This window comes from Petaurus breviceps, unplaced genomic scaffold (genome assembly GCF_028583685.1).
Source record: "Petaurus breviceps papuanus isolate PSGF00001 unplaced genomic scaffold, PetGlider_PUasm1.0 90418, whole genome shotgun sequence".
Classification (NCBI taxonomy): Eukaryota; Metazoa; Chordata; class Mammalia; order Diprotodontia; family Petauridae; genus Petaurus; species Petaurus breviceps.
The window spans coordinates 3,081,026-3,105,716 of NW_027187246.1; the positions used below are offsets into that span (position 1 = coordinate 3,081,026).

General features: G+C 38.5%; 1 protein-coding gene and 1 long non-coding RNA gene across 3 annotated transcripts in view; one reads left to right on the plus strand and one right to left on the minus strand.

Annotated features, from left to right (window-relative positions):
• The window catches only part of LOC138177498 (uncharacterized), a 138,275-nt gene that overhangs the window by 58,830 nt on the left and 54,754 nt on the right, over positions 1–24,691 (plus strand). The gene's annotated exons all lie outside the window — the stretch shown is intronic.
• TPO (thyroid peroxidase) overlaps positions 1–24,691 on the minus strand; it is a 165,913-nt gene that overhangs the window by 12,099 nt on the left and 129,123 nt on the right. Inside the window, exon 12 of the mRNA XM_069108691.1 lies at positions 19,748–19,879. Within this exon, the coding sequence (XP_068964792.1) occupies positions 19,748–19,879 (132 nt within the window). The remainder of the gene's footprint in view (positions 1–19,747; positions 19,880–24,691) is intronic.

Here is a 24,691-nt window from a genome sequence, read left to right on the forward strand (position 1 = left end):
TCAAGTCTTCCTGACTCCAGACTCTTATCCACTTCATTACCTAGCTGCCCCAATGGGGAAGTTAGAGGATGTCAAAGTCAAACTCAGATAAATTCAGCATGAGGCTGATCCTGTATGCTTTTTCAATTTTAAACACACAACCTTCCTCTTGTCCTACAGGATAAGACAATGAATTTTAAATGTGACTTTAAAAACTCTTAGAATATTATAGCTTTTAATGATTAAGTTAGAACCTACTATATTGTAATGAGAGAACAGGCACATCTCAGGGATGATCAATATCAATGTTGAGATGAGTTCTAAAGATTAATATCATTAACACTTTTCAGAGTGACAAAACATGGCCTGAGCAATACATCCCATTGGAGCAGACAAGAAGGCCTTTGTCAGGAGAGTTTGCTGTCATAGAATTATGGTATTTCCTGGCTGGAAGTGATATCAAAAAATGATTTAGTCCAGAGGTCTCTAATTTAATTTGCCTATATAACTTTATAGCACTTACCTACTTATACACAATCACATAGTTTTTAGACCATCTATAAACATTAACTTAATTTTTACCCTTCTAAATGTGAGCTCCTTGTCCAGTGACCAACAAATGCATCTACTGTTAGAGGTATCTAACTGATGACACATCAACTTTTATATTCTAATTACCAATAAAACCAAAATATAAATGGAAGAATGCTTCATAGATTTTCCTTGGAGAGGCAAATAAGTGAGTTGGTAGAATGGGTTTTTATCATGTGTCCAAAGGCAACAATAAACATCATTTCATGGGACACAGTCTTCTATTTCAGGGCTTATGAGAAGCATTTACAAAAATCTGACATGATGATAACAATAATTGAACTGATATCTGTTGAAGAGGATGAGGAGGTAAAATAACTCTCTGAAGAGTTTGATAAACCCAATCTAAACTCACATATACTTTAATATTCAATTCCTTCAAGGAAAAGAAGATCACAGGTGAAAACAGAAAGAAGAAACTGGAAAAGACTGAGTAAGTGATCCCAAAGGCATGTAGATTAGAAAGAATCTTTGCTCCTATAAGTCATGAATGCTTTCTTCAAGTAGAGGTCAAAAAGAGTTAGATCTGGCAAATGAATAACATCACAAAAAAAGGAATTGATAATATTCTAGAAAATAACCAGTTAATCATATAGGTATAATAAAACTGAGATTATAGTCCTAGAGAGAGAAAGGATCTTAGATACCATTTAGTACAACCACTTCATTTTACAATTGAAGAAACACTGAGATCTGTGAAGATCAATTGACTTACACAAGGCTACATTGGCAGAAAGTGCCAGGTAAGATTTAAACCTTTGACTTCAGAGCCAGTGCTCTTTTTGCTATAACCCAGTGTCTACCCTGTGATATTACAAATAAAAGAAAATCATGAATAGAATTATTAAAAAAAGATGATTAAGAAAATGTCAGTAGCTACTAACACATATGACTACTTTTCCATCTCTACAAAATCTTTATTAGAATAACCTCTACAAATATAAAAGATTTTCATGAAGGTATGGGAAGAAAACAAGCATACATTTGTAAATGATTTTCTATAATAGCTCACATCTTTATGGTCACATAATGTCTGAAAGGTGTAAAGACTACACATTGGGCTTATTGTTTGTTGACTATAAGATGTAGTGAATTAGATAGATCAAAATACCACCTTGAAGGCTTCATTCCTATAATTTGTCTCCCACACAAATTTCAAATATCATATGAAATTTCTTAAAAGATAGGCCAACAAAAATAACTATTTGAGGGGAGGCTAGGTGGCACAGTGAATAGAGCACTGGCCCTGGAGCCAGGAGGACCTGAGTTCAAATCTGGCCTCAGACACTTATAACAAAAACTAGCCATGTGACCCTGGGCAACTCACTTAACCCCAATTGCCCTCCAAAAAAAATAAAAGAAAAAAAAACAATTTGATGACCTCCTGTTTCATTAAGCAAGTTATATAACAAGGAGATGTAGGCTTACTAAAGATGATTGCTTCTGCCATGGAGAATATATAGTGTAAAGAATAAAGATGTATTACCTGTAGGTGAGAGCCTGTTTCCTGTTTTTATTGTTCTGGCTTCATCAAACCCTGGATCTATCTATGTCTACCTATCTATCTAAATAAAATCTCTCAAAAAGAGCTTGCCATAACTATCCAAAACCTTGTGGAAAATTTATAGAAATACATGAACAAAAGTCACACAACATGACAAATCATGGAGATATTGCAATCAACATCAATTTAAGGGGAATAGTATGATGGATTTAGATGTAGAAAGAATTTTTGAAATCATCTTGCCAAACTATATCTTTTCTTAAGTGACTTGACTAGAGTAAAGTCATAAATGATAAAGTAATGAATGATGGGGTGAGGATTTAAGCCCAGGTCTTTCCAAATTCAGTATTCTTTCTATTATCGTACCCACATAGATTATATTTTAAGTATATCAAATTAGATACTGCAATTTGTAGCTTTGTCTCTCTTCACCAGATCTGTTAATTTAATTACCTATTCCCCTGAACAAAAGAATTCTAGGAATATAGAATGTAGAACTTGAAGGGCTCTCCTGTGATCTAGTCATTTTACAGCTCAAGAAAATAAGGAGCCAAAGGATCAATCAATTTATCCAGTATACAAACGATATCAGAGTGGGGTTTGAGTCTAAATCTTCCAATTCATTCTGAATCCAGTGTTTTAATCATACCATACTGTCTAATTACTCAGGTATGTGAAGAGAAACTGCAGTAGTCCTATTCTAGCCTATTTTTTTTTTTTTTTTTTTGCTTTTTGGAGGGCAATTGGGGTTAAGTAACTTGCCCAAGGTTACACAGCTAGTGTTTTTGTGTGGATGTTAAGTGTCTGAGGCCAGAACTGAACTCCGGTCCTCCTGACTCCAGGCCAGTGCTTTACTCACTGCGCCACCTAGCTGCCCCAGAGTTTTGAGATTCTTAATCTAGTACAGAACCTTAGTTTTACAGAAAAAGGGAACTGATGCCCAGAAATGAGAAGTGACTTGTCCAAGGTCACAGAATTAGTTCTGTTGGATCTGGAACTAGAATTTGAAATGAAACAAAACAAAACATCTGAGGCTTTATATAAAAGATTTAATGAAATGAATGGTGGCTGCACCTTAATGGCATGTAGCTGTGTGGTTGTTTTTGTTAAGAAGATATTCAGGAACCTGCTTTAAGATTATTAGGTGAGCTGCATTAATCAAGTCCGGAAAAATGTGTTTAGTGGCTTCTGATCCCAGTACCAAGTCACCCAAATAAAATGACCCAAATGATGAGCTGCAGGCTTTGGGAACCCTCTTGAGCTCTCCTTGAATGCATTTTCCTGAGGCCATAAGCCTTTCATTATAGCTCAGCGCAAATCTCTGTTACTAGCCTAGCCCTCCATTGTCCAGCTGGTCCCCACCCTTGATCCTCCCAAAATATGTATGCCCGAATCTGTTACCCTTAAACTAGCCTAGCCTTCCATTGTCTGTCATCTCCAGGTAGCCTTCAGCTATTTCCTACCCTTAATCTCTCTTTACTGGAGTCTGACCTCATTTGACACCTTCTGAAAACCCTCCCCAAACTCCTCCTCTAGACCACCACTAGATCCCTCCCACAACCTTTCAGTATCTAGGACCCATCTTGCCTCCATGAAGGAGCCAAGAATTTTCTCGTGCAGACTCACTCTGTGTCAGATTATTCTGGCTCCCTTGTCCAATACAAGCATCACAGATATGTAGGCTCCTTAAGGGTCTACCCATCATGGCAAAACTTTAATAAACTTTGCTTTTCTTTGGCTGAGAGAAGATTTGAGTCAAATTTATTTGGCAGGACCCGGTGTGTTGGTATTTTGGGGTCTCGAGCACCCCTAAACCTTAAACTTCAACATTTTATGGTTCCCTGACCTCAACACCAAAGACTGATTCATAGAGCTAAGGAGAGTCAGGGAACTGTTTTCAGGACAGAATTTTGATCCACTGAATTGACAAGAGACCTGGGGTATAGCTAGAAATGGGTAGGAGATCAGGATGATTATTCTCATTCAGAGTACTGACCCTGTGGTTCAGTGGAAGGAGTGCATTGGACTAGAATTCAGAGGACTTTGTTTCTGCCACTTAATACCCATGTGACTTTGGGTGTATCCCTTCATTGCCCTAAGCCCCTTCTTATCTGTAAAATGAGATGGTTATGCTAGATGTATACTAAGGCTGCTTTGAGCTCTGACAGCACGATTAAATTTCAGATGGATTCTCTATATGGTAAGATGGATTTCAATTTTGATGAGCAAGTCATTTAACTTCTCTGGTTCTCAGTTTCTACATCTGTAAAAATAAGGTTGATCTGGATGACTTCTGTTTGTACCTGTGATTTCATTGGTTTAGTAAACTTCTGGTGTGGAAACTTCCCCCATGGATGCAAATCAATGATTTGACTGGAAAATATTATGTTAGTACATTATTTGGGTTGGTCTCATTTTAGAATTGTAAGTGTCCTAGTCTTTCTTAATTAGATTAATGCTAATCACCAAGAATTTGGAGCTTAGTGTTCAGATTATGAGGTGGTGTTCTGAACAATGTAATTCAATTGAATAAACCTCCATTAAGCACCTACTATGTGTTAGGAGTTGTGCTAAGTGCTGAAATACAAAAAGAGGCAAAAGACTGTCCCAGCCTATTAGGCAATCTAATGGGGGAAAACTTGCAAACAAATATATACAAAGCAAGCTACATGAAGGATAAATGGGAAATAATTAGTTGTTGTTCAGTCCTTTCAGTCATGGCCAACTGTGATTCCATTTGAGATTTTTATGACAAAGATACTGGAGTGGTGTGCCATTTTCTTCTCTAGTTGATTTTTACAGATGAGGAAACTGAGGCAAACCAAGTTAAAAATGACTTTCACAGGGTCACACAGCTAATGAGTGTGTGAAGTCAAATTTGAGCTCAGGTCTTCCTGATTCCAAGTCCAGTGCTCTATAAAAATGCTTTTCTCTTTAGTATGAATTTGGAAATTGGACTTAATAATAAGTCTGATATTGTTCTAGACCATGGGGATATAAAGACAAATGAAAAATTGTCCATTTTCTCAAGGAATTTACAAGTGCATATATCAGAACATACAAAAGCAAGGTATAAATATCAAATTGCTGAAGATATATGCAATAAATCCAAGAAAACATTTTTGGAGGAAGGAATTAAGAGTTAGAGATAGCATTTATAATTCTGGGTACAGAATAACCCAATTTCCTTAATTAGCCTCCCTACAAAAGGAAGTCATTTGGCATATAGCAGATTTTTTGTATTCTCTCTCCCTTACAATTACTTTGTATTTCTTTTCTTGTCTACATGTTATATCTTCCCCCTCACACTACCTAAGGAGACTCTAAATTCTTTGTGGGCAGGGACTGCTTCATTTTATTGCTTTTGTAGGCATAGCATCTAATACAGTTCCTGGTACTCAGCTTCAGTTTTTCTTGTATTGATTTGAGTACATTTAATTCCTTGTCTCCAGCATGTTAGAATAACAGAGAAAAAAGATATAGTGGCAAAAAATGTTAATTATTCTAAGCCCAAAGGCAGCTTAGAATGTATATGGTTCCCTCTCTCAAAATAGCCAGTGGTATTCCTCCCACTCAGGGTAGAGATGACTCAGTGAATCCTTGGACCAGCTTAAAATAACCTGAAGCATGAAGCACATTGGTGAAGAGCAGGCTGGATTCACTGGAGAAGTCACTTCCTTCGACAGAAGGCTTCTGCAACTCCCACCAACCTTGTCAGGGAAATGTTTGTTGAGTGGGTGAAATGTGACATTTTCTTGGGCTGAAGCAATTATCCATATTTAATTGTGAAATATCCACAAGGGATCAGTGTTTCTTTAAAGACAAAAAATAAAACAAGAAAGAATGGCAATGAATACAGACGTAGCAGTGGTTTAGTGAGAAAAGAACCTGCTGGATGAGACTCAGTTGAACTGGGTTCAAATCATGGTTCTGATGTTTACTTGAGGAAAAACCAAGTGAGAAAGATCAGTTTGCAGCTAGGTGGCGCAGTGCATAGAGTGCTGGGCCTGGCCCTTGTTCCTGAGTTCAGTTCTGACTTCAGATGCTTGCTGGCTATGTGGCATCCCTTCTCCCTGCGCCCCCAGCAGCGGGCAAGTCACTTAACCCTTTTCACCTAGGTGTCCTCATCTTTAAAATGAGCTGGAGAAGGAAATGGCAAATCATTCTAACCATTCTCTGCCAAGAAAACCCCAAATGGGGTCATGCAGAGTTGGACACAAATGAATAACAGTAAGAAGTTCAGTTTACAAAGGGATGCAATTGGAGTCCAAAAGACTCCAATTTTCAAAGCCCGACTAACACTTGGTAGTTATGTAACTTTTGGACAAATTATTTGGCCTCCCTCTGCCTCCTCTTCTTCATCTGTAAAAGGAAGATACTAATACTTGCAATATTTATTTCACAGGATAGTTGCAAGGAAACTTTTCAAACATTATAGTCAAATAAAAATATGGCATTGTTTTACTATTTGAACTTAGTCGAGTCACTGAATTCTGATTCAGTTTTCTTATCCATACAATGGGTATGATAATATTTGTAGTATTAGATCCTATAAGCATCTTAAATACAATATGCTCCCAATAGAATTTACTATCAAACTAAATTTTTTGCCTCTTTTGAACACCCCTACCACTTTTAAAGGCACTACTATCCTCTGGTCACCCAGGTCCACAACCTCTGTGTCATCCTTGATTCCTCAAACCCATTCAATCCACACAAAAACTTGCTAAATCTTGTTTCTATCTCCACAGCATCTTTCCTTTAAATCCTCTTCTCTCTGCTCACACAGTAGCCAAGCCCTCATCACCTCTTGCCTGGATTGTGATAACCTTTTAATTGGTCTCTCTGCTTCAAACTGTCTGAATTCCAATCTACTTCCCCCCTCAGCTGGCAAGGCAATTTTTCTAAAGTGTAGTTGTGACCAAGTCACCTCCCCTGATCAGTGAGCTCCAGAGGCTCTCTACTGCATACAAGATGAAATAACAAATCCTCTGCTTGGTATTTAAAGCTCTTCATAATGTAACCCTTTCTTATCTTTCCAGTCTGCCTACAACTTCCTTCTCTCTGCATATTCTTCAGGTGTTGGCCCACTTGCTATGTATCACACACTGTACTCCACCTTCTGTTTCTGACCCTTTGCACAGACTCTCACCCATGCCTGGAATATTTTGAGCCCTCACCTCCTCCTCTTAGCTTGCCTGGCTTTCTTCAAGGTAGTTCAAATATCACCTTTTTTAGGAGACCTTTCTCATTTCTCCAAGAAGCTAGTGCCTTGCCCTAAGACGTACACTACAATTTATGTGTACCTAGTTATTTACATATCATATCCTCCATTAAAATGTGAGCTCCTGAAGGGCAGAGACAATTTTTGCCTTTCTTTGCCTCTCCAGTACTCTGCACAGACCCTTGGTCAAGTCACTGAACTCTGACTCAATTTTTTCATCTGGACAATGGATATGATAACATTTGTACACAGTTAAGAAATAAATGATTAAAAGCTTTTTTTGTCTAATTGACTGACCTACAAAATGGGGTTAATAATTCTTGCAATACTTCCTTCTCAGGATGGTTGTGAGGAGAAAAAAAAAAACACTTGGCAAATATTAAAACACAGTTGTTATTACTGTTTGACTTTGAGCAAGTAACTTAACCTCTCTATAGCTCAGTTTTCTCATCTGTAAAAGAAGAAAGTTGAATTAGATGATTTTAAAGATTTCTGGCAGCTCTCAATCTATGAGCCTTTAATGGTGTTTGAAAAAACCAGTAGAATTTTATAGTTCAAGGCTTCCTACAGTCAATTAATGAAGTGAAAAGCTATTGCTCAAAATAATCTGTTCAAAGCTTCTCTGGTCTACAGCGATGAAGGCATTAGACTGTTGGCTAACACTTTTCAATTCACCTTAGAAAGATTCTGATTTTATTAGGTTTGAAGTAAGGAATCAAAAGAACAGGTCTATAGAATGTCAGTTTATAATAGTATATAGCGCTGCTTACAGTCTGCCCTCTCATTTGCATCTGAATAACTATTTTTGAAAATATGTAGGATTTTTTAACTGACCTCAAGAGCTGTAGTTTTCAATAGATATTTCCATGTGACGACTGATTGGAGTTGGGGGGTGGGAGGAGGAGGTTGGGAGGAAACAGACATATTATTGTCAATAGTGTAGATTGATAGTCTGATTCTGAGTGAAGAGAGTGAAAAAAATTTCAAATGGAGAAGAAATATGAATAAAATCTGAGGTTAAGAAAACATAAAACTGGAAGGTAAGGGGAGAAAACTGAGAACTATTCAGGGAATAGCTGGAAAGTAAATAATGTAGGAAAATGGTGAGTAAGCAGACCCAAACAGAAAAAGGAAAGGGGAGAAGAAATTGCTAACTTGAAGAGCAAGAAATCAAAAGAAGAGAATTGGGTAGGTGAAAAATAGAGTGAGAAAGCAAAGCTCAGCAGTAAAAAGAAAGTAAGCAGAGGGCAGAGAGGTTCATAGCTATATAGATAGGATAGTTGATGGTTCAGCATCATAGGATTCAGAGCAAAGAAGACCTTAGTGAATACTAGTTTAATTCTCTCACTTTACAAATGAGGAAACTGAGGCCTAGAAAGGCATATGATATCCATAGCTAGTCCTTCTGTTTAGAATATTCTTTTGATTATTTTGATAGTTGTGTAATACTGGGCAAGTGACAGCCTCTCAAGGTATTAATTTCCTCATCTATAAAATGATGATAATAATACCAGTTTCCTCACAGGATTTTTTTCAGTGATCTAATCCTGTAAAATATTTTTCTATATAAATGTAGGTTATGATCTTTAAGTATTCATCACCAGTCTACTGGGCAGGTATTCTAAGAGTCTTATGATCTGAAAAGAATGAGATAAAAATGAAATTTCTTGTGGACAAATATAAATATGGGAAATAGGGTTCTCATTTTGGCCTGTCTATGCTTACATCAAAGGCCTTATTTCTATGAGTTTGGTAGAGGTGCTCCCTTGGTGAATAGTTCAGTATTGGGTTTATAGTTGGGGCTCTTTGAATGTTTATTGAAAGAACTAATATCTGATACCAGAAGATCCTGGCTCTGTTATTTACTAATTGTATGATACTGGGAAAATTACATCTCCTTTCTGGGCCTCAGTTTTCTCATCTCTAAAATTAAGAGCTTGAATGGGACTTTATATCTAATCAAATAAAATTTAAAATCCATGATGGAGCCTTTAATATACATTTAATAGGCTTTATTATCATCTCTGGAGGAGTAAATGGACGGAAAATGGGACATAGTGGTTTTTTGTTTGTTAATCACTTCATGGGATTTTGGATGCAAAGATAAAGGTATCTAAACCTCAAGGTTATTGAATCCAACTCCATTTTACAGATGAGGAAATTGAGGTCCAGATATATTAAGTTACATCTCCAAGGTCATACAGGTAGTAAGTAGGGGAGAGAGGATTCAGTGAGATCTTATGACAGCAAGATCAATTTCCACTGTATCATACTGCCTCCCCACATGGTAGCCATACTTGTTCTGGGCTCCAGGAAGCTTGCTGAGAAGGAAAGAGTCATACTTCTCCTCAGTTGTAGTCAATGCAAAGGCAAATTTGACAACTCAAGTCACTCAGTTGAGAAACATTCATTAAGGGCTGCTAGGTGGCGCAGTGAGTAAAGCGCCGGCCCTGGAGTCAGGAGGACTGGAGTTCAGTTCAGGCCTCAGTCACTTAACACCCACACAAGAAAACTAGCCATGTAACCTTGGGCAAGTTACTTAATCCCAATTGCCCTCCAAAATGCAAAAAAAAAAAAAAGAAACATTCATTGTGCCAGGCACTGTGTTGAATACTGGGGACACAAAGAAAGGCAAAAAAAAAAAAAAAGTCTTCTCCCTTCAGGAGATTACAAACTGACTGAAGAGACAACATGCAAATAATGAAGTAGATACAATATATGTACAGAATAGATGGAAGGTTATCTCAAAGCAGAATGAGACTATCTTGGACTGTGGGGCTAGAAAAGGCTTGCTATGGAATGTGGAATTTGAGCTGTCTTTTATGATATGAAAGAAGAAAATTTCTATTTGAAATGACAGAAAAAAATTTTAAGACTTCCTCAAAAAATTTCATCAGTCAATACATCTTCCACTGATGCAAATTCTAATTTCTCCATGCCTCAACTATCTGTTTTTTGATTTACTGTTGAGAAAAAATATCATCACCTGTTGGCAAACCTATAAATTTATTAGTAAATTTGTATAATTACTGTTTATTGTTTCACTGTATGTTTCTCTTCTTTCAAAGAGAATGGAAATGAAAAGAGACCTAGAATAAAAAGCACCTGGGATCTAGCCCAGGTTCTGACACTTCTTAGCTGTGTGACCTTATGCAGTTCAGGGTTTCAGTTTCTTTATCTATAAAATGAAGGGTTTGGATGAGAACACCTCTCTGGCTTAGCCAAGATCCTACAGATCTCATTTTAGGAGGGCAGCCTGTATTTGAGCCAATGCAATAAGTAGGCTGTGTTCCTAACTTTAACAGACTTTAACAAGGCCAGTCTTGCTGGATGATAGGAGCAGATGAGTTTCTGAAGCCTGACCACAAAAAGCTCAGGCATTCACCTTTATCATCCATGGTTGCATTGATACTGGCCTCATTCAGACTGTCCATCTACAGGCTGTGTTTGAACAAAGTGGAACTTAGTTCTGAACATGGGAAATAGCTGTTGAGAACGTTTCTATTATTTATTTCATTTCCTTTTCTGTTCCAATTAGATATTCTTATAGAGCAATCTATGGTTTGCTTACTTTATTTTTGTTAGTTTTGTTATAACTAAGTATTTCGATACAAGTTGAAGTGGTTCTTAGTTTTCCATTGTAGTAGAGGCTTAAGTCATGACTAAGGGACACATTTATCTGATAGGGCATCCACTCCTTTAAGTCAGAGCACATATTCTGGTGACACCATCCTGTTAGGATGGACCTGGGAGACATGTTCATAGTGCAGAAGCAAAGTCCTTTGGGGCAGTGGTGTCAAACTCAAATAGAAACTGATTGTTGATGGCTACAGATGGATTTAGAAGACCACAAATTAACATTTTCTCTGTTGTGTTATTTTCTTATTTATTTTACCTAACATTTTCCACTTACATTTTATTCTGGTTCTAGTCTTTGACTTAGACCTCCTTCTAGAGTTTGATACCTCTGCTTTAGTTTGTATTTGATTTCTCATAAAGTTATTAGCTTCCATTTGCTCCAATCTAATTTTGAAGGGATTATTCTCTTCAGTGAGTTGTTGAAATTCCTTTTCCATCTGGGCAATTTGGCTTTTTAAGGCAGACTTCTCCTCATTGGCTTTTGGGTTAGTCTATTTTTGAAGGTGTTATTTTCTTCAATATTTTTTTGGGGGGGTCTCCTTTAGCAGGCTATTGACTAGCTTTTCATGATTTCCTTGCATCATTCTCATTTCTCTTCCCAATTTTTCCTCCACTTCTCTTACCTTTTTATTTGGAGGGGGGGAAGGTAGGGCAATTGGGATTAAGTGACTTGCCCAAGGTCACACGGCTAGTTTTTTGTGTGCGTATTAAGTGTCTGAGGCTGGATTTGAACTCAGGTCCTCCTGACTCCAGGCCTGGTGCTCTATTCACTGCACTACCTAGCCACCCCTACTTTTCTTACTTGATTTTCAAAATCTTTCTTGAGCTCCTCCATGGCCTGTAACCAATTCAAATTTTTCTTGGAAGCTTTTGATACAGGAGTTTTGACTCCATTGACTTCTGGTTCTATGTTTTGATCCTTTTTGTCTCCAAAAAAAGATCCTATGGTCTGATTGTGCTTCCTCTCTTTGCTCATCTTGCCAGCCAATTACTTGACTTTTGAGCTCTTTGCCATGATAGAACTTTGCTTCCAGAGTGGAAAGAGCTATGTCCCAGATCTCTGGGGTTTTCACAGATGTTGTCAGAGCTAATAGGAGAGTGCCCTCTCTACAGACACCCCAAGCTCTGTCACACTGGCCACACACCCCAGGACTACCACCCAAGACTGCGATCTAAATCCAAGCAGGTCAAAGCAAGTGCAATTACTTTCTGAATGGTCACTTGGTCCCCCTACAATCTTCAGGCCAGGAGCTCCTGAGGCAGCCATGCAGCAGCAGCTACAGCTGCCCTCTGCCACCCGTATCCTCAGGGGCAAGGGCTGGACCACGCTCTTCTGTCACCCAGTTCTGACAAAGTTTCCTAGTGATATTTTACTTTCTCTTTGGCGTTTATGGGTTGAAAAGTCTGGAAACTGCCACAGCTGCTGGTGATTCACTCTCCTGAAGTCTGCTCTGGCTGGTCTGGGCTGCTGGTCAGGGCTGCCCTGGGTCTAGCCTGCGCGGCTCACGTGGGACTGTGCTCGGCTCCCAGCTTGGTGCAATAGACCCTTCCTGTCGGCCTCAGGCTGCCTTCCCCAGGAGATTTGTTTCTCTCTGTCACTTTGTGGGTTCTGTAGCTCTAAAATTTGTTTAGAGCCATATTTTACAGGTATTGGAGGTGGTTAGAGCTGGAGCTCACACCAAGTTTCTGCTTCTACTCTGCCATCTTGGCTCTGCCCCCCATACCTCTGCTTTAAGGAACTCAGTAGCCTCTATTTTCCATAATCAGGGATGTTTTCAACTAGAGAATCTTCCTTGAATTGGGAAGAGAGTGCTCCTTGACCTGTGTCTTCACAGAGGAATGAAGGAAGAGACTCTTCCCTAGAACTCCACAACATAGAGTCAGTTTGCAGACAACATCAATCTGACAGGATTAAGTCTTGGGACAGTGTTCATAAAGCCCTCACCTTGTAAGCAATGGGGAACTGGGACTTTTAGTCAGAATTCCTGGGCCTGTGAGCAGCACCTGGAAGAGCTCTCAGTTTGTCTTGTTAAAGAAGACAAAGATATTTTGGGAAAAGTGTTCTTGAGGGCCTCCTTGGAGGAGGGGGTGCTTGGATGTGGCCACCTCCTTGCAGGCTTCTTTGATCATGTTCTCCCATGGGACTGTGCTGCACCAGGGAACTGAGGGAGTTAAAAGCTGTTGTGATCTCCCAGACCTCCTGTCCAACCACTGTTGTAGTGGCCATTCCTGTCTAGAAGAGCCATGGACCTGAATTCTCCCAAGATCAAGAACTCTTTGGAAAACAATCTTTCTAGTTCAGGTGTAGTCTCCATGATCTTGAGATAAAAGCTGTGGGTCAAACTTAGTCTTGAGCGAATCTGGGAAAGCTAAGTAGCTTAGGTGAGGAGACAGAGCAATCCAGGCATGGGGGATAGCTAATGCAAAGGTACAGACTCTGGAGATGGAGCGGTGTGTGCAAGGAACAAACAGTCGCATTGTAGCTGGATCATAGAGAGCACAAAGGTAAACAAAGGACAGGAAGGTACACATTATGAAGAGCTTTGAATGTGAAGCATAAAAGCTTTTATTTCATCCTGGAGGCAATAGTTAACCAGCCTCATTAACCTCATCAATGAAGAGTTGGTGGAATGGATAACACAGGACTTTCTCCAGTATGCCAACAGGTGAATCTCCTTTCTGGGGTCTTTGGAATAATGTCTCAAATGTTGTAAACATCATCAACTTAAAGATAAACTGCTGCCTGCTTTTAATATTTCCACTTCTACCAGCATTTGTTGGCTGTCAACTAAGTGCCTAAATCTGTAGAGGGAAGCAGGAGGATGGGGGAAAATAAAGGAGGAGAGAAATAGGAAATTTTTGCTCTCAAGATGTTTAAAACCTATTGATAAGCCAGCAAATACCTTGGTGAAGTAGCTTCAAGGAAATACTCAAACAACTGCAAATTTATGAAATTGAAGGTCATAGTAGGCACTTAATAAATGTTTATTGATTGATTCAATTTGGGTGAGGCTGTGACTCTGTTCATTGATATCCTGAACTTGACTAACACAGGCACATGTACACAAATATCCATTACTTTAGAATGGAATTCTAAAGATCATGCACCTATCATATTCAAATCTGGCTAAATCCAGGAAAGGTTTTTTTTTTTTAAGTTCATTTTCAAGGGCTATTGGGCTGAGGAAACTTACATAAGAAACCAATGAGCAGTGCTTGTTCAATTGTATGGCTTTAATCCAGATGACAAAATCCATAATTAATGTACAATGGACTTTACTACTGCCTGATTAAATCGGGAATGGTGTTACTGCATTCACATGCTCAAGCCTCCTTTTTCTTTTTCAATTAATCTCTACTTGCATGACTAATGTCTAATTATACCTGATTATGTTACATTACATTCTACATTTCACTCACAGTGTGTTTGTGCTCTGTCTGTCATTCTATTAATACTAGTAGTCAATCAAAAAGCATTTATTGGCCACCCATAGTGTATAAAGAGCTATTCTTGGTGCTGAGGGGGAAGAGATTCAAAAGTTGAAAAAGATGTAGTCCTTGCTATCAAACAGTTTATAATTAAATCAAGTGACTAATTAATACAAAACTTCAGTGGGTCCATGTTTTCATTGCTGTAGGTATTCCCAACAGTGTTGCAGATTGCAAACTGTTCATTCATCATTTCCCATCTTCATGATATTTGCTTCCATACATCTACATATATTCTACATAGTCTTTTGGTCTTTTAGCATTCTGTTAATGTTTTTGCAGCAATCAGGTTATTCATGTTATCTCTCATTCTCAAAATGTGACTGTCTTGCCAATTTTATATTTCCTGATTGATATCTTTTCTATCATTTGTTACACACCAGTCATGTCAAGTTTACCTGTAGTATCTATGACACAGATCAGAACCTGCCTGTAACTGGTAGTCACAGAGAGTTGCCTCTCAGAGCGTTTAAGTGAACAAAAAGGAGATTGCAGATGTGTTATTTCAATCTAGGTCTTCCTGGCTCCATTCACTATGACACACTGTTGCTGCAAGCAAATTATTGTTGACAGTATGTTGCAACCTACTTATGGTGATCTGTCTTTTGGGGTACCTTCAATTCTGATTTGGTGGAGACAGAGGTGTGTCCTCCTATGAAGCTATATCACCCTATGATTTATAGGGCATTATTCAAAGGACTTCAGATTCATATAACTCAGTACAGCACAGAGGATAAAATGATACCAAGTAGAGAAAAAGTAGAAAAGATGAATTTTGAGAAAGGTTTTGAAGGAGGAAATAAATGGTGGACAGAAAGGGAACTATTATTCAGCATGAAGGCATAGTATTTACAAAAATAAGAAGACCTTATTTTGTGAACCCCATCTCAGAGTATATGGCTGTTCTCCCTTGATTTTTCTTTTCAGCAAGAATTTATGATTATGTTTGAATACCCTTTGAATGACTTTGAACTACAGTCAAAGTGATTAAAGAAAGTGGTATATGGAAACATCTGCTATCTTTATCACTTTGCTTTGCTTCTACATTACTGTGGGCTTTAAAAACAAACAAGCAAAGAAAACAAAACAAAATAAACCAGCACAACCATTTTGGTGTTTGAATGCTTCTGCACTAGATATATTGAAACTAGTCACTACCATTTATCTACTGTTGCTAATACATTCTCCCCATCAAATACATGAGTGTGATATCCTTGGCTATAGATATTGTACAATATGGACCTGTGGGCACATTTTCATGTATAATTGCCGTGTTTCCTCAGGCTGTAATTTTCCTTCAGTTATGACTGTCAATCTTTTGTGACATCCATACTTTTAATGTATTCACTGACTTGATGTACTCTATTTCTGAAACATTGCTATTTCTAAGACATGTTTTATGAGGATGAGGAGCTGGGATATTTTAAATCAGGATTTTATTGGAAAATTTGGGACATATTTAATATGCTTTCCTATGCCCTGTTCTTAGACTACCTTAAGTTATGTACCAACCATAAATGGGGGAGAGATAAGCAGATTTATTTATCTGATGATGAGGATCTATGTAGAAGTCTGCTGAGTCTGGGGCCATTTTCTTTCTCTGCATGTTTACTCATCATTATTTTATTAATTCTTGGGTTCAACAATCATCTATCTGCATAGGACTTTAATTTCTATGTTCTGACCCAGTCTTTTTCCTGAGCTTTAATCCCTCATCACCTTTTCTAGCTATGCCCTATAGTTACCTTAAATCCAACATGTCTAAAACAGAGCTCATTATCTTTCCCTCCAGACCCACTCCTATTTCTCAGTTCTGTGCTTCTGTTGAAGGTACTAACATCCTTTTTGTCAACCAAATTTGAAGTGCTGGAGTCATTCCTGACTTTTCCATATTTCTAATATCAAATAATTTGCTAAGTTTTATTGATTCTACCTCCACAACGGCTCTGGAATCCATTCTCTCTTCTTTCTTAGATAGGCACCACCTTAGCCTCATCACCTCTCATTTGGATGATTTCAGTCAGGCAAACAGTTAGTACCAGGGCTTCTCAGTCACATAATGACATTCCATAAGCCAGTATTTTTGATTCATTAATGCAAACCTAACAAAATCTTAATCTTTTCAAGGTTAACAGAAAGTGATGTTAGTCAACATGCTGAGGTCTTTGTCCCTGTAGGCCAGAGAAGCTTTGGTCTAATTATTTTGAAGCAATATCTTTTCATCTCATTTACTGACTATAGGAAGCCCCAAACTAAAATCCTATTAGCTTTATCTCTCAATAATCTCCTAATTGGTCCGTGTATCTTGCCTCTCTAATATGTCTTCTACACAGGTAGCAAACTGTAATTCCTAAAGAACAGGTCTGATGTTGTCATTCCCCATTCAACAAAGCTTCATTGGCTCCTGATTACTTCCAAGGCAAAATAGAAATTCTTCTATTTGTCAGTCAAAGACCTTAATAATCTGACTCTAGTCTACCTTCTCAGAATTACCATACATTACTTTTTCACACACTTTATGCTGTGCACAAACTGACCTATTTGTTGTTCCTCACATATGACAGTATATCTCCCCTTTTGGTGGTTTTGTCCAAGCTCAATGGCCTAATCATGAAACAGAAAGCCTCCTGAGGCCAGGAGGAAGATGTGTAAAAACTCTATGAGGTCAGGAAGGATATTGAGGCTCCACAGTACTAGAGGCATGAGTTGTACTGGCCATATTTGTTCCCTACACATGTGACTCACCACCAATGTATTCCAAGTCTATGTCCAGTTTTCCACAGACACTGTGTATTTGTGGAATAGTGGGTCCAGAATTATGGGGCAAATGTTTTATTGCTATGGTTGACTGACTGTTAAGGGAAGTAAACAGGTGGGGGCTCATGTAATGCTGTCTTGAGTATACAGACCCACAGAAGAATCTTTGAATTCAAGGGAGTAGAAATTATCGATATCAGTACCCATTTTATGAGTGCTCACCTAGGGGAATAATCCATCCCCCACCAGTGTGCTTTCCATTAATAGTCGGCCAGTAGACGCAATTAGCTCAAAATAATGACATTTACTAAAATGGCATAGTAAAAACCATAGCTATAAAACATTTTCCCCATAATCCTTGGTGGTAAGGCACACCTGTAGGGAACACATATGGACTCTCATTCAACAGGGTTAATTTTCTCATGAATCTACAACTTGTTCTCTTCTCTGCAACCGGGGAGTCATTTTTGACTTTTTCACATTTCTAACTGCTCATATCAAATAATTTGCTAAGTTTTGTTGATTCTATCTTTTGTGACTCTATTTCTTTGAGTCATTTCCTCTTTCTGCCTTGATCTACTCTGCCTTAACTCTGTCTTGAACACTCATGAACTGAATAATTCCTACTGGGTAAGTAGCTCTTTTGCTAAATGACACAGTCAATAAGGGGGATAATGAGAGAAAATTCTCCTTGGGACTCCCAACTGTACTTTCTAGTGGGTCATATTCTACAAAGCTGATCTAGGCCTGGAATCTGGAACATTGAAACTTCTTGAACACTGACCATCTTTGAAGGGTTGCCTAGGAGTATGGGCAGTTACTCAAAGAAGCATTTATTAACTATCTACTATTTGCCAGTTACTGTGTTAAGTGCTTTACAAATATTATCTCACAACACATCTGAGAAGTAGGTGCTATTATTGTTACCTGGGAGTTGGGTGCTCTTATTATCCCCATTTAACTGTTGAGGAAACTGAGGAAGACAGAGCTTATGTGACATTCCCAGGGTCACATAGCTAGTAAGTATCTTAGACCATATTTGAACTCAGGTTTTCTTGACTCCAGGTCCACCACTATTTACTTTCTTAACTAGATACCTCTAAGACTTGCTTCAGCCAGTGGCTAGATTACCTTTCAATTAGGTCAAGGAACTTCTTTGTACTGAATTAAGGGAACTCTGGGCCTTATTACATTTTTGCTATTACACACCTTATTACTGTCTTTGATTAAGTTATGAGTTTTCAGAAGCTAAGTCCCTTACAAATGGAATAGAATATTGTTCTACCATAAAAAAGACCAGTATTCAGAATTTGGAGAAGCTTTGAGATACTTGTATGAAATGATACAGAATGAAGAGAACAGAACCGTGGAAACAATATACACAATACTATAATAATTTAAGGGAACACAACACTAAAAAGCCCTTGAACACATATTTACTGCAATGACCAGATGTGATTCCAGAAGACAGGTAGAGACATAGAAAATTGCAGGTGCATTTGGTTTAGCGATCCTGTGTTTTCTTTGTTACAATGGAAAGCTCTGTGCTAGGATGATTGGGAAATTATTGTGATATAACCACTCCCCCCCCTCCACCAAACTGGCCGTTAAAACTTTTATTTTTTGTTGAGCTTTACAGAAAACTTTTATATTTTTATAACATAGTAAATAATAATTAGTATGAAGATGTCTTCTGCAGCTTCTTTGTAGGTTAGTTTTAACCTTGAACTGTCTTTCACCCATGTCCAGCTTCTTTTAGCCCACTCTCACTAGTTAGTCAGTCAACAAACATTTTAAAGCACCTACTAAGTGCTAGGCACTGTGTTAAGCTCTGGGGATTTAAAAAGAACTAAAAGAGTCCTTGCCCTTATGCACTCGGGGATGTAAGCTAATTAGCCTAAACACAATGGAATTAGGATGGCAAAACAGCTACAGAAACATGATTTATTTCCTGTAACCAAATAGACATGTCTTTTGACTTATTTGGACTTCCAAAATGTTCTTTTATACTGTGCTCTATTAGCATGGATATAGGCATGTGTAGAACATTGATAACGGAGATCTGAGTGTTGAGGAAATCATTTGCTCATTCATTCAACAAGCCTTCATTGAGAGCTTACTATAAGCAATGCTTAGTACTAAGTGCTGAGGGTGATAGAAATTATATATGATCTATGCCCTCAGGAGCTTGTAGTCTAGTAGGTCTAGTAGGGAAAAGATAAAATATGTGCACAGGTAAGAGAAATGAAAATGTTCTAACATAGACTCTGTTGTGTGAGATAAAAAGTATTGAATTTTGAGTGAGAAGACCTAGTTTCGAGTATAGATATGCCGCTGACTCCAGCAGAGTGAGCTTTCCAGTCTGGCCTTCAGCATCCCCATCTGGGAAATGAAGGGGTTGGATTAGATGACTAGTAAGGTCCCTTCTATCTCTAAAGCCTATAATTCAATGATCTTAATTTCCCAAGAGGAGCATAAAGCACTGTGAGGTCATATCAGGGAGAAAACACAGCTACAGAAATTCAAAAGACTCGAGGCCAACCAACATTCATTAAAAGTCTTACCTGTACAAGTTCTTTCATCCTTTCCTAATTCATATGGGTCTGTGCAAACACACTGGTAGCTGCCTTTGATGTTTTTGCACTTAGCAGAGGCATGGCAGGGAGGGTTCATTTGGTCTTCACATTCATTAACGTCTGTGAAAATGACACAGTGACCATTGGAAATCATTAAAGAAAAGACTTGGTTTTACATTGTCTGTTTTTAAAGTCTAGATCTAAGATAACATCAATATTGAGAATTCCCTTCACCAAAGCAGATAGGCAACTCCCTTGGAATTTACAGTCTTAGAGGGGAGACGGAGAGGAGGTCAGATGCAGTCACACTGCATGACCACTCAGGGCAGACCCAGAATAATCAGAGCACTAATGCAGCATCAAGGCAGACAAAAGAGAGCCTGGGTGTAGCTGACATGCATGGCTACCCAAAGAAGGATCAGTCTGTCCCCTAAAAACTGAGCAGAGGATGGGTACAACCAGGATCAGTGAGCGCCCAGCTGAGTCAGACTGCTCCCACACTACTGAGGGGAAGACAGGTGCATGGGAGGCCTTGTGCAATCAATCAATTAAAATTTATTAAGTTCTTACTATGTGTCAGATACTATGCTAAGTGCCGAGGAACTGTGCTAAGTGCTGACTATATGACCACTCTGTGGTAGCACAGCATAGCCTGCCACTCTTACACCTTACACCTCTGAGAGGATGCTGAAAGCAGCCAAACCAAAGAACTACCAAGTAGATGTGTGGTGCCTGTGAATAGAGATGTGGCTAGAATAAGACTCTGCCAAGACTTTACTCCTATGATTAGCTAATTCCCACCTTCTTCTTCCTTTCCCAATCCAAGTCATACCGAATTCCAAGCTACCTAAAAATAAAACTCACTTCTCCAACCCTCACTGCCCAGTCTCTTATTCTTTGCCATCTCAAACTTCCACTAAGCATTCTGGAATTTCCATTCCCTGCTTAACAAACTTCCTTTCATTTTGTACCTCTTTCTTCTCTACTATTTTTATTTTCTGGCACTTAGAAAAAGAACAAAACAAAACAACATCCCCTCCTCCCTAACAACAGTAACAACACTTGTCCCCTCCATGATGATGTATCCTGGGCTATGCTTTCCAGTGAGGGGTGTACTTTCTCTCACACACTAGCCCTGGAGGGGGCGTCATAAGACTCCTTGTTACCCATTGTCGTTTCCAGACTCTTATTTCTGTAATTATTCAGCAAGATCTCTTCCACTGAGGATCATTTAAATTTGCCCTCGATTGTCCTGTTGGTTGTTATCTACAAGTACCCAAGTTCAATCCCTGACTCATGTTGACCTTATTGTTATATGCCCGTGAAACCTGGACAGTACGCTAGGGCCGTGTCAAGAAATGGAATTGCTTCCATTTGTATTGTCTTAGGAAGATTCTGAAGATCACCTGGCTAGAGAAGGTGCTGAACACTGAATTCCTTTCTCCACCTGAACTACCTGGCATTCCAAAAGAGAGAACAACCCTATGGGCTGGCCACATTGTTCAAATGTTAAATGTATGTTTGCCTAACAGGCTACCTTACAGAAAACTCACACAAGGCAAGCATTCACATGGAGGTCAGAAGAAGCGACACAAAGACACTCTCAGGGTCTCTCTGAAGAACTTTGGAATCAGTTCTGAGACATTGGAAACACTGGCCAGCATGGCATGCCTATATCAAAGAAGGTGCTGTACTCTATGAGCAAAGCAGAATTGCAGTAGCTCAAAAGAAATGTGAGATGCACAAATTTAGAAACATCTCTACTCCAGATATTCATATGGACTATTTATGCCCAACCTGTGGTAGAGTCTTCTGAGCTCATATTGCTCTGATCAGCCAGTCAGACACACTGTACCTTGACCCCAACATAGTGATAACATTCTGGTTCTTCTCTTCCTCCTCTATGCACACTATCTCTTGGTGACCTAATCAGGTTACATTGATTTAATTATCATGCCTATGCTGATGACTCATATTTCTGTTTCTAATTAGTTACATTCCTAAACCCTGCTTATATTCTCAACTGCTCATTGTATATTTCCAACTTGTTCTGCAGACATCTCAAATTCACCATTTCTGAAACATAACTCTAAATCCGTGATGTTATCAAATAAACTTTCATATTTGCATTGTCCAGGATACTCAGCTATATGTATCTTTAGTTGTATATTATTTTGATCACTTTTCTAAATATCTTGGGGGCAGCTAGATGGTGCAGTGGATAGAACACTGGGTTTGGAATCAGGAAGACTCATTTTCATGAGTTCAAATCTTGCCTTAGACACTTAATAGCTGGGCAAGTCATTTAACCCTGTTTGCCTCAATTCCTCATCTGTAAAATGGGCTGGAGAAGGCCATGGCAAAACTGCTCAGTATCTTTGCCAAGAAAATCCCAAAAAGGGTCATGAAGAGTTGGTCATTACTGAAATGACTCAATAGCAACAAAGCTAGATATCTCTAATGATTCTATAGCAACTGCAAGAATTGGTGCAGCATATATATATATAAAAGGGAAGAAGGAGAAATGTTGGAAGACTTTCTTCCCCAAACTCATGTGTCATTTCACCTGAAGACATAAATTCTGCCCCCTTAATCAAGTTCAAAGACCTCTAATTTCAGGTGTGAGAATACTTTCCATCAGAGTCGTAATCTTTTTATAATTTATAATTTTAGAACATTATCTAAAGGCTCAGAAATGCCATGTTCATGGTCACATAGCTAGTAAGTCTCAAAGTTATAGTTTCAACCCACGCTAGATATTTCTGTTTCAAAGTCCAGTACCTTACTACAAAATGTTGCTTCTCATCTAATCATATGGCTGTATAATTTTAAAGGAGTGCCACATAATATAAAGAACAACCTATATAAATTAAAACAAAACCATTTGTTCCCTATTTCTCTAATGGTTTTCTAAGCTAGGCACACAGTAGGCATTTAATAATAATAAAAAAGATTGGTGTTTGAAAGACTTGTTTTCCTTCAGAATCATTTGTTTACAATCACAGTATTGCATATCTTGACAATCTCATTGCCCAGTTGCTGAGTTTTGATTCATTTTGCATTCACAACCTTAAAGTTCTTGAAAATACTTATTACAGTTCATTTACTAGATTTTTCCACCACCACCAGATTTGTACGTGGGTGAGTTTGAGTGCATGAATAGGATTTGAAAAGAGAAGAGAACAGCAAATCTCATTTGATTTTTCTGAATCAAATACTAAATTAAGCCAGTAGGCTTTCCATTCTGCTGTCATAGAATTACTGATAAGCTAGCTTCACTGAGCATCTGTTTTTATCACTTTGGGTTCAAATTAATTTACTGTAATCATAAAGTGTTTCCAAGCTGGTCTTTCTAGGAGTTTATTATTTTCCCCTTTAATAATAGCATTAGAATCCTTCAGAATTTCAAAGAGTCTATCTAAGCATGTAGATAACTTGATAGAATGCATACATGTTTCTGAGCAGACTTTCTATTGCCCCTAGGAAAAAATGCAGATGATAGTTTTCAAAGAGCTTTGGCGTTCATCATCTCATTTAATCCTATCAACAACCCTATGAAGTGGGCAGAATAGGTAATCAAGGAGTCATAGAATCTCAGAATAGGAAGGACCTCAGAGACCATACAATTCAGTCTTCTTATAGCTGAGAATCATCACGTCAGCATTCCTATCAAGGTACCATATTGCCTTGATTTGAAGACCCACTCCTGAAACATCTCATTCTACTCTGAGACAACTCTAACTGACAGGAAGTTATTCCTTACATCAAGCATAAATTTGCCTCTCTGTAACTTCTGCATACAACTGGGAATCTGAGTGGGGGTGAGCAATAAGTACATAAGCAAGTGTATGCAAAGTAATGCAAAATAATTTCAAGAGGGAGAGAGTGCTGATAACTGTGGAGGAGGGGGGTGGTCAGATATGAGGAGGGGAAGGAACAAGAAAACCCTAGTGTTAGGAGGCAGTTCAGGAGCTGTGCTTTGAAAGAAGCTACTGATTCTGTGAGGAAAAGTTGAGGAGGTATTGCAGACATGGAGGAGCACCTGTACCAATGAATGGAGGAGGGAGATGGACAGTCGTGAATGGGAGAAAGCCAGCAGGCTCATTTAACTGGGACTTTAACAAGTTTTGTTTGTTTTTGTTTTTTAACTAGTAGGATCTGGGTTTCAGCAGCTTCTTTTGATAGGCTTAGAAAGGTCCAAGAATGGTAATGACTAGGTAAAAAGGTCATTCTTTGCCTCATTTCTTACCTAGCCTTAATCACCGGATGGGCATTGCCTCAGACAAACTGAGACCTGGGAAAGACAGTTTTAAAAAGCCAAGGTTTCCCACTGCATCTGGGCCATCTCCAATTGTCTTGATCTATGTCTTGCCATTGGACCCAGATGGAGAGAGTAAGGCTGATGGTGACTTTGCACAGCCCTGCGTTAGTTGAATCCAATTCACTTGCAAGTCATGGCTTCACCTTCCTAATATCATGGTCCTCTTCGATAAGGAAGGACAAACAACAGCAACAAATGTCCCGTTCTGGTCTCTCCACTTTGCCCTAATGACTCCATGATAGAGGTCCAGCTTTCTCTGTGTGAACTAAATATCTTGCTTCTAAAAGAGAGCACTCTCTCTCTCTGTTATTCATTTATGTACATAAGAAATAAGCAAAAAGTGACAAACATCTTAGGTTTATGTTATTCAACAGGATATTTATTGCATTTTGGTTATCTGCACTGTTCCTCTTCTAGACTGCAAAGTCATACGATGACAGAGGCTACATGTAGCTACAATTTATTTCCCTCCTAACTTGTAATATAAGGCTCTTGAATACACTAAATACTTACTAAATGTTTGCTGTTTTGTTCTTACTATCAGACATGTTTGACCAAGTATAAAATAGCTTGAAACTTTTGTGTTTGAATGAGTCTTATCCAACTAGAGG